This window comes from Gymnogyps californianus, chromosome 7 (assembly GCF_018139145.2).
Source record: "Gymnogyps californianus isolate 813 chromosome 7, ASM1813914v2, whole genome shotgun sequence".
In the NCBI taxonomy this organism is placed as follows: domain Eukaryota; kingdom Metazoa; phylum Chordata; class Aves; order Accipitriformes; family Cathartidae; genus Gymnogyps; species Gymnogyps californianus.
This window is the reverse complement of record NC_059477.1, coordinates 22,455,951-22,470,840: the sequence shown is the minus strand read 5'-3', so window position 1 is coordinate 22,470,840 and position 14,890 is coordinate 22,455,951. Positions and strand designations below refer to the sequence as shown.

The window sequence follows — 14,890 nt, the reverse complement described above, 5'->3', positions numbered from 1 at the left end:
AGCAGATACTGAAGGAATAAATTATGATTTTGATACTTGATTCCTGATGTTATTCATGCTGTCACTGAGTGGATGCTGTAGAACTAACAAAAATTATCTAATGTGCTTATATTTCAGGCTGTTTGTAATTTCAGCAGGCAGCTTATAACTCATCAGTTTATCAAGAGCATTTAATAAAAAGTTTTTGGCAAGCTAACTACAGTATATTTGAAGAAGTCATAGACTTCAATTTATGGATTAAAAAGAAGGTTTAAGTAACTAAGTCTCCATAAATTTACTCACAACTCGTCTTAGCTCTTTAGCAGAGCATATATAATGTTGTCATCCCATCTGCTTTTGACAAAACGTTGTCTGATGTTGTTCTTTCTAATGCCTGGTTATTTTATTTCCTCAAATTGTTTACAACGCTTGTGAACTCAGGCCTCTGAGTGCTACATGAAGCAAAGCTAAAGTCTTTGGAGTGCCAGGTTAATACTGATACAGCTATTTGCAGGGAAGCTCTAAGAAATGGAAAGGTTACAGGTGTCATTCACCATTGTGGGTTTGCAGTGTAAATAACAAAAAGTGGCATTTGCTCAGTGTTTCCGTTTTTAAGATTTTCATGTGATCACGACAGGAAAAAATTATATGAAAAAGGGTTTCATCAGACTCCCAAAGCTGATTCTTATCCTCATTTTTAGTTTCTACAGACTGTACCCTGTGGCTGTAATAATGCTTTCTGTTGTCAAGGATAGGCTGTTCAGTCAGTGTTCTCACTTTCCTCCTTTTATTATGAAATGTGTCCTTTCTAAAACCTGTGCTCTGATTGAAAACAGGACAGAAACCTGTGCTGTGGCACTTCTTTTGCTCAGAATTATTCTGATGAGTGTAAATGTCTCAGGGGAAGGGAAGCAGCATTGGTGTTTTTCTTGTGGCCAGACATGTTAGCCACTTTTAAATCAGCTCAGCAAGGCATGGTGACTGGAGAGTATGGATGACCTGAGGAGGCTGAACTGAGGGTTGCTTCCGCCATGGTAGTCAGCTTCCCGTATAAGCTACTTTGTAGTCAGCTGAAGTTCTCCAGGTCTCCTCTGAAGTTGCATCACTTGTGGGAAGGAGGGGAGAAAAAAGTGGCTGAGCATGGGAATTTGCAGTTTGACTGGTTTTTTTTCTAAAAGAGAGGGATGTGAGGAAACTTTGCCTCAAAGTACATCTTTAAGCATTGCCCATTCTGTGGAGGGGAGAGCTGTGCTGATATGGTAGTACCACAGACAGCCCATACGAGTGCTGACAGTCTAGGTGGCTGTAGGTAGTTTGACCATGTGCAAACATTCTGCCTCTTCTCAACCACATTTCTCTTAGAGGCTGTATCTGTAGCACCAGCGTTTGCTGTTAGTGGAGCATATTTTGTAGTGCTAGAGAGTCAATATAAAAGCGGAACAATGCTACTGGTTCACTGTGAGCTGCTGATATATGTGGGACATAAAAATCATAGCTGTACAAAAGCATGGGAGTATGATAGTTAACTTGCCAGCTTGAAATAGTAAATGGCTTTTGAACATCATGATCAACAGCCGTGATGCAGCTAGGGTCTCATTAGTGCTCAGCTAGGAGGAGGTCATTGTGGCTAAACACTTTGGGAGAAACCCAGGACCCATGTAAGTGAGCGAAGTGAGCACATTCTGTTGGTTTCATCAATGTTGCATGATGGCAGAGTTTGACCCGTAATAGCTATGAAAGTAGAGATCATTATTAAGAACACTGGATTAAACCGAAAACTGTTTAAGGCTGATTTCCCAGACTTTGGTGTGGAGGAAATTCTTATGATGCTTGTGGGGGCAAAGGTACAGTTGATAGGGTTTTTGGTGTTGTTTTTTTTCCCTCCCCATCCACATCTTTTGGCGTTTCTTCCACAACTGGACCATAATACTTGAGTCATTTGTTTGAAAGATGAGTCCTTGGCAGACACTGTGCCACCACACTTCCTTAAGCTGTGTGATTTTTATGGATTTTAAAATTATTCCATTACTCTAGGGCCATGTTCTCAGGACTAGACCAATGAATCCAAAGTGTGGTACCCCTACTATTGATGGTATGTAAGCCACCTGAAAGACATGGGGTACCTGGCAGAGAACTGGCTGCAGCTGTTCTGTGATGTTTTGTGGGCTTTTGAACTAGTTCTGTTTAGTTCCTGCATTTACAGAAAGTTTGGGTAATCTTTTTCCCCAAAAATGTCTGCCATGGCATATAGCTAAACACAAGGCAGTGTGTCAGTGCGTGCTCCAAAAGCAAGGGGAAGAAATATTCCTTGAGCAGAGGTACTGCACTTATTTTTAGTCAACGGAAAGAGGTATGGGGAAGGCTTTTCTGTTCTCTGATACCCTGTTTCGCAAAGATTGGAAACTGGCCTCCTATAGTTTACAACAAACGCCTTTCCTGTTTGGAGAATAACATGAACTCCAGGCAAATGGATCTTGATATGTATTCTCTGTTGCTCATATAGAAGTTTTATGTCTGCCTGGAGATTTTCAGATTTGGAAGTGTCATTCTTAGCATAACATAGTTTCTTTGTGTCTGTGTGTTATGATCACAGGCCTTTACACAAGCATTTTGCCAGAACATGTTACTGATACAACATTTTGCTGAGTATAATTACATTCTGCTAGGAAATTTGAATTCTCTCCATATCCTAATGTCTGTTGAAAGACTCTCCTGAGATTTGAGCTTGGATTGTGAAGGTGTCTCTGACCTTGTATTCTTGTTTTTTTCTATCCACAAGAGTGGAAATACTATTATTCATACCAGTGGCTGCAAAATCAGTTAATAGGCAGTAACTGTTGATGAGAAGGAACTGAGTGAAGAGAAGAGCACAGCTGAACCCAGGACAGTGACAGCTTGATCAGAATGGTCTCTTTTACAGTACATCAAACGTGAATAATTTCCTACTTGTTCCATCATTTTAGTTAAGTAATTGGAAATCCTACTGATCTACACAGGGCTTAAAATAACACAGTCTCAGTGGCAGGGCTGTGATTTCTGCAGAGGTATTGTTCCTGAGTAGTATTAGGACAGCAGCCACCCATCTCTACAGCAGCTGAGCTTGTATTAGCACCGTGTCAGGAAATCCTCTGATGTGGGGCTGGTGTGGGTGAGCAGAACTTCACGTGATGCTGAGCTCACTCATAAAATTGAAGTGTGTGGATTTAATGTTGCTCTGAATACTGACTCAAGAGTTTATATCCCTTCTGTCGCTATGTTTTGTGGAGATCTTTCATCAACTTACTGTCTAAAAGAAGAGGGTAATGAGCACCACCAACTAAAAAATCTGAGGAATCAGTCTGAGATGCTGTTGAAAGATCATCTCTCTCTCCACCCCCGTCCTTCCTTCCCTGTTTCATTGATGATGTGTGGGGTAACTGGTTCATCTGACTCTTCTCAGTTCACAATGGGTCTCTGCTGCTCCCCTCATATTTACCATGCACTGATTAGTAGCATAAATCCTACTCTGAGGGACTGAAAACCTAAGAGACAGCAGGATCTGAAAAGGGAAACCAGCTTGTTCTTCCACTCAGCAAGAAGCATCTGTTCAGAGCAGAAGAGTGGTACAGACACAGCAGCTGGCCGAGCTGAAACTCAGAAGAGGAAGAAGTTGGCAGTACAGCTCTTTATGTACTGGATTTGCTATAATTAAATATTTAGCTGTGCTGCAGCTTGAGGGCTTCAGGACATGCAAGTGCTATAGACCAAAGTTTCTTCAATTTAATGACTATTTTGCATATCATTTCATACCCTTCTCAGGTAAAAAGTTGGGTAACTCACCTGAAGTCTCTCATGCAGAAACGTCTGTGTGTCAGATCACCTGTTGTGTAAAGTTAGCTTAGCATTGTCATTATAAGTAACTAGGACAGCCTGGGATATGAAGTCCTATTAGATTTCAATCAAGGTCTAAATCCCAGAGATAAATCTTGACTGCTGATGAAATGTAGCTGATTTATCATCCTATGGCTGATCAACATGTGCACATACATGTGCTTTCACACTCCACTGCCTCTTCATTTATTTGTGAATCTCAGTGATACTTTTTTCCCCTGTCAGTTTTACAGCATCTTTTAAGCAAGTAATCCATGGTGTTTTATAAACAAGCTAATGAATTAATTCTTCTAGCATCTTTATGTGGCAGACAGGATGTACCAATACCTTGTGCCCATCTTTAGCAAAAAGTAAACTATGTAAAGAAATTTTCATTTTTTTTGGATCACATAATAAGTTACTAGAACAGCTAAATCCAGAATTTAGGACTTCTGACTCTTTGTTCTCTGGTCTTGGTCACTTTTTACCATGTGTAATGGAGAATAAACTACTATGTTTTGGGGCAGAAATAAGTGCAATTTTTTATTTTTTAAAGGAAAAAATCAAAAAAGCAGAAACTTTGAAGAATTGCTGGCAGTAGTATTGTCAGATTACTTGCACTAAATAGGATCTGAATTTCATTAATGCCCACCTAGATGTAATTATCTGTTTGCTCTGTAATTAAGGCAGTATTGAAGGATGTCCCAGTGCAGCTGGTTATGGTGCAATATAGAATACTGTTGTCTAATATACACTTGGTAAAGGAGATAAAGACGTTTATTCTGAATTATTTAGACAAGCTGGTATTATGTTTTGCTGTCCTTGGTTATACTTTGAGATTTCTGGCTGTTGCACTGTGGTAACAACATGCCTTTCATTCAGCATGTTGCACGCACAGTATGTTGGTCACTGGACAGTGCTGCAGAAGTTAAGGCAACTTGCAGTAGCCCTCATTTCAGCTGCACAGTTTCTGCTCCCATTGGATGTGATAATAGTGCCCATCACGCTGCTATGCTTCATTCTGCAGAGTTTATCATTAATTTCCTGCCTGTCTGGAAGACTGCCTACTCTTTCCACATGGCCTTCTTTCTCACCTCCTTTCATTCCTCTTGGGATCCTTTCAGAAGCAAACACAGCACGTTTTTGCCAATTCTCAGACAAATGTAAATAAACATTTTACTCTTCCACCCATCCCTCTCTTTCTATGTCTCTCTTCCTTCATCTCCCTTTTCTTCTTCCATCCCTGGTGCAAGACAAGTGATCAATTTGCGAAGAATTAGTAATTGTTATCCAAGAGCCTGGACTTGTGCCCACTAAGGTGAGGGGAGGGAGTGTAATCTTATCTGAGTCAGTGTACAGGCCCGTTGCCGATAGCCTCCCAAGTACTGCTTTGCTGGCTAGATAAAGAGTTAGACAGTATAGGAAAAACCTGTGTTATTGTTGATGTGATGCAGCTGATTGTTTAGTAGTTGTTGAAAATGTGTTAATTTTATCCTGAGTGTTCAATTAGAGTGGTAGTACAGTCAGTACAGAATTACCTCTCCCAGTGGCTCAGATATTGTGGCAGCATTCCTGAAAGTCTGCCACAGATTTCTGTAAGAGTAGATTGGTACTTAAGTGGTGAATTTGTTTCATTTGCCTTCATCAGCCACACTACTTAATTCAAGGTGCTAAACTGAGAGCTTTACGTGGCCAGGTGCACAACCCTGCTTGGGATGCATTTAATGAGGGAAGAATACCTTCCATGAGATTGTGTTGTTTTGTCCAGCTATCAAAATCTTTCAGGGCCTCAGAAAAATTGCTACAGTCCAGAACCTATTTTCAAAAGCAGAAGCTAACATTTTGTTTCAAATTGCAGAGACCTGAGAAATGCTGACCAAAGTTTTCAGAGAGGTAGAGCACTTGCAGCTTAAAGTAATTTCTCCCTGTGAGATCAAGTCCAGCTGTTTCAAGTCAGAGAGCCAAGAATCAAAGTTTCCACGATTCATTATGAAAAGCTGGAATTTAACCACTGGAGAGCTTTGAAAAATTCCAGCAAGCATGTTTGGAGATTTAAGTGCTTGAATGCTTTTTTGAGTATTTGAACCTAAGATTTATTTGCATATACATCCTACAGGCACTTTCTCCTTCATGTAATCCATTCTCATGCTGCTTTTTCCAGTCCCTGTTATTTGTGTAGTTGGTGAAAATGCTTCCGTTGAAACCTTTCAGTAGTGGAATTGGTGGAAAGTTGTCTAACCTTTCTTCCCTCCCTCCCTTCCTCAGTCTGTACAAATAGAATTTCTCTCTGTATTCTGCCCACTAACCATGTGATTTTTCCCCCCATTTCAGATTTTTGACATGAAATAATTGATTTATTCTAAGAGAAAGTTTATTTGCTTTCCTCCATTTTTTCTCTAGTTTTCTGTATTTTTCATTCAGCTTCTGCTCAGCCCTACGTGCTTAGACATAGCCTTAGCTCTGTCTGCACACCTAGCCTGCACGTCAGGTCACTGACCCCTCTCAGCATTGCTGAGCAAAGCTTTATGCAGCTTTAATGGAGAGTTCCAGTCCTGTCCCTAGTTTGCCAGACACGAGCAGGTTAGAAAGAGGTCTGCTTTTTCAGTGAAGGCTTATTTCCCATATCTAATACACAGTAGGTGACTCATTTCCATGATGAAACTGCTTTTGGAACCAGAAGCACTCTTTTTGGCCTTGCTGTCTTCCTGATATTTTGGACTTCTGCAAGAACAGACCATCTGCATCTCTAATGCTGCTTTTTTGGCTTGACTCCTATGAAGGTCCCCAGCGGTGAATTTGGTCCAATGAATGAAAATATAAACAGAAACCTGTAGAAACTGCATTTACAATTCTGGAGCATATAAAATTTTAGATATAAAAAAAGACAGTTGGATGTAAACAATGGTAGCTTTACAGACAGGAGTTGTTGATTTCAAGTTTGAATTTGATATGGTGGTTAGAACTGAAATAAGTACTGGTCAAGTAAAACAATGCTGACTACAGCTATGTTTTGATATGCATGAGGGCGTCTCCTTGAATTATAAAGTGGGGTATTGCTGTGCCATGTAGAGCTAGCATTGGCAGAACAAATTACACAAAGCTGAGACTGAAGACTTTTAGCTGACAGAAGCAATAATATGATGGGGTTTTTGCAAACTGGAAAGCAGTTTCTTTTTCTGATGTTCACTCCATAAACAGAAGGCAGTGTAAAAACACAGCTGTATAGTAAGGTTATAAAACATCCACTTCTCAATAAATTATGAAGCAAACATGCAGTTTAGTGTAAGAAGGCAAAAATAAAAAGGTAGAAAATTTATTATGAAATGCGCTACAGTATTAAGGCCAGTGTATTAGAAATAGCTGGTTGATTTCTGACCAATGCTGTTTATACACATCAATCATTACCACTAAATGTTGTCTTGTGGGTTTGCTGTCTGTACATACTTCTTATTAATACTACTTGAGCTGATTTTTATGTTGTTGGAAAGGATTGTGGCAAATGTGATTGCTCATTAAAAAGCTGAGCTCAGTATCTCTAACTTTCCAAATGAGAACTGTGCTGTTCTGAAGCCCTTGCAGGACCTCGGTTACATCTCCTGCCTTTAGACGAAGCTGGTGCACCCAAGAGCTGTGCAGTCGTTTGCTTGATTAAATGTGCCATCTAGTGGCTAGCGGGAGATAGTTAATTTAAAAAAAGAAAAAGAACATAAAGCCAATGGACTTTTTAATGAATTTTTACACCAGCAGGGAAAATGGATGGAGGTTGACAAATCCTTATATTGTCATCTTTTTCTCCCCCTAATTAACAGGCATTCATAGTTCATGATTTGTTTCCAAAAATGCCATTGTTTCTACTGTCTGTTGTCCACTCTCTGCTCTCAGGCTGTTTGCTGAGGTCCAGATTGAAATCGTCTGCTATGGCGGAGTATTTGGGCAGAATAATTAGTGCTGTATTCACAAAGCTTCAGAAGTCATACTGTAACATCACTGTTACTGCCTGCACCTGAAATGTTGATTCTCAAATACTTGGTTCAAACGTCTAGAACTGCCTGAATTTCATAGAATCATAGAATCATAGAATGGTTTGGGTAGGAAGGGACCTTTAAAGGTCATCTAGTCCAACCCCCCCTCCTGCAATGAGGAGGGACATCTTCAACTAGATCAGGTTGCTCAGAGCCCCGTCCAACCTGACCTTGAATGTTTCCAGGGATGGGGCATCTAGCACCTCTCTGGGCAACTTGTTCCAGTGTTTCACCACCTTCATTGTAAAAAACATCTTCCTTATATCTAGTCTAAATCTACCCTCTTTTAGTTTATAACCATTATCCCTTGTCCTTTCACAACAGGCCCTACTAAAAAGTTTGTCCCCATCTTTCTTATAAGCCCCCTTGAACTATTGAAAGGCTGCAAAAAGGTCTCCCACCCCTTGCCATCCCCAAGTATCCCTGTTGTCCACATATCCTTTATGTAACTGCTAAACCTCGCTCTTGCTTGTACATAAGTGGTGTGCAAATTGGATTTTGTGCAAAAAGTGGCCACTAGAGCTACCCAGTACCTTAGTGGTTAGTGCAGGCACCCAGGATGTTCAAGACCCAGGGTTAAGCCCCTTGACTGGTTGATTATTTTGACTTTGGATTCCTGTTGGTGCTGAGGTTTCCACTAAGTAAGAGTTTATGTTGGGACACTCAGCCAAAGCCCCCACCCGATTTTTAGAAAACCCCGGAAGAGGCTGAATCCTGCCATGCATGTGCCATTGTTTCACATGCCACTGAAGTCTCACTTTAATTGAATGGTCTCAGACTGTTTTCAGTTCCACATAGCACATCACTCAAGTTGCTGATACCAAGAGGGCAAAGACGTCCATAGCTTTTTACACTGAAACAAACCCCATCGGCTGTGAGATTGGGTTTGGGAGAGAGGGCTTCAGATGGGAGTACCTAGGGAGCATTGCCTGGCTTTTGGGACAGGTTTGTCTTGTGTAACATGGGAGAGGTTGCAGCTCACTGTCACAGCCTGGGAACATGGTTTGAAGAATATGGTACTGCATGTGGGTTGCACTGTAGTATAACAGTTCTCATACATGCTTTTACCGTGTGCTAATATGGGGGCACCAAACCCCTACTGGAGGCAGTTGAGATTGAAAAGCTTTATTTGAAAAAATGGAATAATCTTTGTTATTAATCAGGGAAGGAGTTATTTGAGACAACCAACGCCTGCCAGCTTTATAAAAGAAGAGAAGACATGCACACTGAGGATCTTTGTTTTCTATATGTGATGTTTGCAAAATGAAGGTAAACACTGAAAGCAACATTTTGATGTTGTTTCTCGCTGGAGACACCTGTGTGATTCAGTCCAAGTCACTATTACTCTGAAAACCAACTATCCATGTGGATCCCATCTAATCAAGTACTTGTCATCTTGATTTAAAAAGGGCTTCTTTTACATTGTTGGCTTAAGGAAAGTGTTATTATTTTTCTGTCCCTTTCACTTCTAGGATATTAAACACAACATTGTTTGAACTGTATGAAGCTCTGGGCAATTTTCCTGCCTTGTGGGTCTTCAACGTGCTGCTGGTGATTCTTCAAATTCTGCACTGTTTTTGGTCTTACCTAATCATAAAGGCAGCCTACAAAGCTGTTTCAAAGGGCAAGGTAAGACAGCACGGTTCTGTTTCATGTTTAGGATTTTAACTTTTTCAATATCAATACAGGGTCACTGACTTTTTGATTGCTTTTTCTTTCTAATCCATAACACATTACTGAAGACACATGTTGTTTTATGTAAACTCTTCTTTCTTTTCATGGAAACTTTTGCCCACTCCTTCTAACAAGTGTCAGATAAGTTAATATACTCTTTATAGTGATTGTATTTATATGTGCTTCCACACTTCTTTTTTATAATCTGACACACTGAACCGAACTACATTAGAGAAATTGGATTTAAAAAAACCAAGCAAACTGCTTTCTTGGGGCTGCCAGTTCTTTTTTTCTTCTTTATAGTAGTTGTTAGCAAAGTGTTGATTTCCCAGCTGGTAGTGATAGTAATAATAATATAAATTGAAATTCTGCTGCCTTTGCTAGTGGCAAAGTTACAAATCACAGCCCCTTTTGGGTTTTGGTATTAATGAGGTTCTGCGAAGGGCCATGTACTTTCTTCCTAGAATTCCCACAGCAAGACCATTTGGGATAAAATTTAGTGTCTTGCTGCCATTGTTACATTTGACAGGAAGATATAATTCACAAAAATGCTAGCCCCATTACACTTGCTGTGCAGATATGGCATCCACATTTAGGTGATAGAACTAACACTTACAGATCATGTACAGGGCATTTTGCCCTTAAAGAGTGGAGCGCATGAGTAGATGTTTTAGACATATGACCACCCCCGAAGTGAATGGGATTGTTCTGCAGAAAACTGCTTTCTATGAATATACTGGAGAGCTCAGCCTTGCACTGGATGGAGCCCAGAATCTGCCACTCGGTCTGTGTGAAAGACAGTGCATTCATGAACACTATTTTGCCTGGAAGCCGCACTTCAGTCTTCTCTGCTTTTAGCGATTATTAGCCTCAGCTGTCCTGTCTGAATTACACCAGTGACTCCAAAGAGTGCTTTGTACTCTCTCTTACTCTGCTTGTTTATCCTTTCCCTTGTGCTGTGCTGGAAGGCTGGGAAGTGGAACCCCTTGCATGTAAGTTTCTTTAAATCTACTATGCAAAAGATTTATTCTGCGCAATACTGGTGTTTGTGGTTTTTTTTAATTTGTAGTTTCTGCTTGTTATTTTTATCTATTGTTTGTGTTTATATATTTAAGTGAAGGCTATCTTTAAGGGCCATTTTTACTTCTTGCCTATGCATTGCCTAATACGATTCAAACCCACTTCTATCTGTAGTATCTGGGTGCTATTATGTTACAACCTTTTTTATACATACGTATCAGCAGGATATTCCTCTGTCACCATTCAGGAAGCATACTTGAGAGCGTAAATCCTCTGCCTTGTAGTTCAAACAATTGCACAGGAGAAAATTTAAATTGTACGAGAGCAGAGTTAGACACTCACAGTAAGACAGTGGCCAGGTTAAAGATGCATGTATACAACATATACACAGAGGATTCTCCTTCCTTCAGATCTTAACTTACTTCCTCACTCGCAACCCCATTCTTTCCATTTCTGCAGTAAAATAAGCAGTGTTTTCACAACACGTTACAGATATCTTACAATAGATCTTCATCCTTAATTATTGTTTTGTTTTTGTATTACTAGTATCCACCTTTGAAACAGCTCAGCTGATAAAGCAATTTATTATTATTAAATTTGTAACTAATCCTGATCATCTATTTCTTACTCGCTGTTATGCTTAGGACTTTTATAAACCTAGATATATATTTTCTAGACTCCTTCTGTAGAAATGACTCCAGTGGGTTCTTTTGGGGATAAACAAAGAGAACTAAGTACTGCAAGATGTGTTGCATTCATATCAGGTTTTAAGTGCAAAGACCCTGGTATGTTGCTGCATTTTAAAAATAAAGAGAGCAGATCACATGTTTAACAGAAGTGGCTGCAGCATAGAATCTTCTTTTGATTGTTTGCCTTCAGGGCAGGACCCTAGCAGAAGAATTGGCAGTGAATCTAATATATTAAAAGAATTGAAGATGGCGCAGAATTTTTCGATCATCTGGTCTGCCCTCATGTCAATCACAGGCACTGAGTACCCTGTGCTGGGCCCATTCTCTTCTGTCTGATAAAAGTATAATTCTAAGTGTATTTCTGTATCCCAACAGCTTTAGTATGAAAGTCTCTTTATATAAAAGAGACTGAAGTAATCTGTTAAATGAACCTGTGTAAGTATGGAATCAAATTTCTGACCTCAGCTGAAGTCCAGTTTCATGGGTGTCAGAATTGCGGGCTTGCTAGACATTGACATTAAAAACTTTACTTATTAGGAGGTATACATGAACTGTGTGTTTTTTCTCTGTTCCTAAGCGGAATAGTGTCACTCAGGTGTTATGATATTGCAAGGATGGTAGCAGCATTGGGAGCCCCAAAGGCAAACGGCTGTTTCTGAGGCGAGAGCTGGAGAGCAGAATTGTCATGAGGGCTTTGTGGAGTAGAGGAGGGTTACTGTAAGGAAAAAATAACATGCAGTGGCCCTGTTCTTTAATTGTTTTGATTTCTTTGGGAAAAAGACTCGCCATGTGTTTTGCCCCCTTTATGTCCATTCTCTCTAGTAAAGTCAATTGTAATCGCCCAATGTGGCAACCAGCACAGCATGGATAGATTCTGAATGAATGAGGAAGCTCAGCTATACAAACAGGGGTAGAAGCAGGCATAGAAAGCTGCATCTCTAAAGCTGCATGCAGCTTAGACTTCAGACCTCTTTCCATTGATGCTTTTTGTACTTCATCTGATGCACTCCTACCAGTTTTGGAGATTTTCAAGATCAGACTGGGTAGAGCTCTGGGTGACCTTACCTGACTCCACATCTGACCCTACTTTGAGCAGAAGGTTGGGCATAGACTTCCTGAGGTTTCTTCTGACCTGAGTTATCCTGTGATCCTACACGTTGGCGCTGCCGTTATTACCTCCCTGGGAAAAACATCCCATTAAAAACAGGGCAGGCAGGGCCTTTTCTTTGCAGGATTTTCTTTTCTGTTGCCCTTGTTTGCTCTCCTTAACCTGCCTGTTGTTGGCTTCCTCATGTTTTTACTTGTTTTGGGTGCGCCTGACTGAATGGAGTGAAGCAAAGTCACCTCAGGGATTCTGAAGGGACTCAGCTCTCAAACTTAGTGATCTTCCTCTATGATCTTCAAAGAGCTCTACAAAGGAGGAGAGCGGACTCCTTAACCTAAGGAACAGCATTCACCCAGTAAATGGGTATAAACTGGCAGGAAAGAAGTCAGCTGGAAATTAGCAGGAAATCCCTAGTGATTAAGGTCAGTCTGTTTCTGAAACAACTTTCCAGTGACACGATGGGGCAGACAGTTGAACTGCTCAAGTACGTTTGTGGTTCCTGTGATAGGGACTGAAGTGGACCATGTCCCTGTTCTCACCACTTGCCTGAAGTCAGAGACTGGAGTTACCTGGTGCGGTGAGTTATGTTTCAGCCAGTACTCCTGTCTCCTACTGCCAGCCCTTAGCACTGTTCCCTGGAGCCGTGTAGCCTTTAGAGAATGAGTTGGGAGGTGAGGGGGAGGAAGTTGGGTTGAATATTATGTATTATCAGGTCAAAGAGAAGCACCCCAAAGGAAGCACAGGAAGTAAAGTTGTAGGAGGACAGAGGGACTGGGGCTAGGTTGAACTTGGGAGCTTGGATTGTTGGTTCCTTTCGTCTGTGCACAACCCTTTGCCTTGAGCACTGTGTCCTCACTTGGACATACTGCCTTCAATGCACCAGTGCAAAGTTCTCACCCTGCCTTTGCACGTGGTGTATGTGTGTACAGACATCTGTGTTTGAAGTGAGTCCAGGCAGGCAAAGGCAGAGAAGTGTGCCAGAGCTGAGATTGCCTTCAAAGCTCAAATTGAAAAATGTTTGAATGCTCTGATTCTCTTGAACCAAAAAGCTCAGTTGTTTCCTTACAATCACCTACTGCTGCTTCTTTTTCAAATTCTACAGGTAGCAAAGGATGACCGAAGTGACATTGAGTCAAGCTCAGATGAGGAAGAAACAGTACCTCGTTCAAAGACCCTGCACAGCACTATCACCACTAATGGGACCAGCGGTGCCAATGGGACAAACGGGTATCTTACTGGTGGCACTTGTTCGGAGGAGCATTAATCCTTGTGTTGAGTCATGAGACACGAACAGAATGAACTGTTTGCTACTGGAAGTAAATTATAAGTTGTGAATGCAGTTTCTTCATATATCTCAGCATCAGAAAAAATTAGGAGTATCAAAGCATTCTGATAGCGCACTGCCATATTTCCTGTTTGTGAATGAAGACAACACACCATTCTGTATACGTAGGCATGCTGTATGTGTATGTAACTGACACAATGGGAGCAGTATTTTCACTTGTACTGTCTTTGAAATATTATTTATTTTGTACTCTTTTGGGAACTTCTGGACAAAAGGGAATATCCATTCTCAAACTTATCTGTTGGGATTCTCAGTGGTGGAGAACATCACACTCAGATCTCTTCTGTCCATCCCTGTTGCTTTTGCTGAGTCTGCTATAAGTAATAGTTGCTTGATTTGTTACTTACAGCAAGAGAGAACATAGCTTTATAGATTCTAGATCTGCTTCAGATATTTTTGCTATCTTTGTGTTTTAAAGTGCTGGTTTTGAAATTGCCTATCAAATCACAGTGGCTGTTCCTCCAGCATAAAGTGTTAAAACACTGGATTGATATTTTAAATAGTAGGTAATGTGGTCAATTAGCAATTCGGGGAAAAAAAATGCGGTAATTGTGGGATATTGTTTTAGCATAATTTAAAATTCAATTTGATGGTTAATTGCATTAGAAGTAGACTTGATTTGTTATGCAAATACCCAAAAGCATTGATGTCAACAGTTAGGATAGACTCATTTTCAACTTTTTTTTTTTGCCTTGCAATTTTTGACCTCTACAGATTTTAGCTTTTTGCAGAGATTCCATGTTGAAAGGTGATTTGTTCAAGTGCACCATTGTGAATCCAGACCTCACTCCTGAAACTGTTCTTGCACGTTCAGATGGATGAGAGCAGGGGTATAGTAGAAAAAACAGCAGATGAAAAGTTCATTGCTTCCTCAGACACAGTTCAGTCTACTTATCGTTCTTATAATTATTGCCACTTTCTTGGTAGGGTGAAGAGAGGAGAGAGAAGGCAGAATGTCATACATTACTAGTAGTAGTTTATTTTAAATGCATGAAAACTTGAGCAAAATTCACTTACGTAATTCACAGCAAACTTTGAATGCTCAGCAGTATTTCATCACCTCTACAAATAAAATAAAGGGTGTCTGTAAAATAATTTTGCACTCCTTTTTCATCCAAGATTTAGAAACTGTGTCCCAAAGAAGACGAAGTAACACCCAAATAAATGTCTTTTTAAACATTATATACACACTTCTTCCGGTCAAAGT

The 14,890-nt window shown here is 40.4% G+C and overlaps 1 protein-coding gene across 3 annotated transcripts in view; it reads left to right on the top strand.

The window, feature by feature from the left end:
- CERS6 (ceramide synthase 6) overlaps positions 1-13,887 on the top strand; it is a 129,775-nt gene extending 115,888 nt beyond the window's left edge. The window contains exons 9-11 of one of the 3 annotated variants that reach the window (XM_050900244.1): positions 9,323-9,479; positions 10,493-10,516; positions 13,441-13,887. In XM_050900244.1, the coding sequence (XP_050756201.1) occupies positions 9,323-9,479; positions 10,493-10,516; positions 13,441-13,602 (343 nt within the window). In that variant the 3' untranslated portion in view covers positions 13,603-13,887. Of the gene's footprint in view, positions 1-9,322; positions 9,480-10,492; positions 10,521-13,440 lie in introns of all 3 variants that reach the window. The other 2 variants (XM_050900245.1, XM_050900243.1) reach the window with 2 other exon arrangements.
- The last annotated feature ends 1,003 nt before the right edge of the window (positions 13,888-14,890 follow it).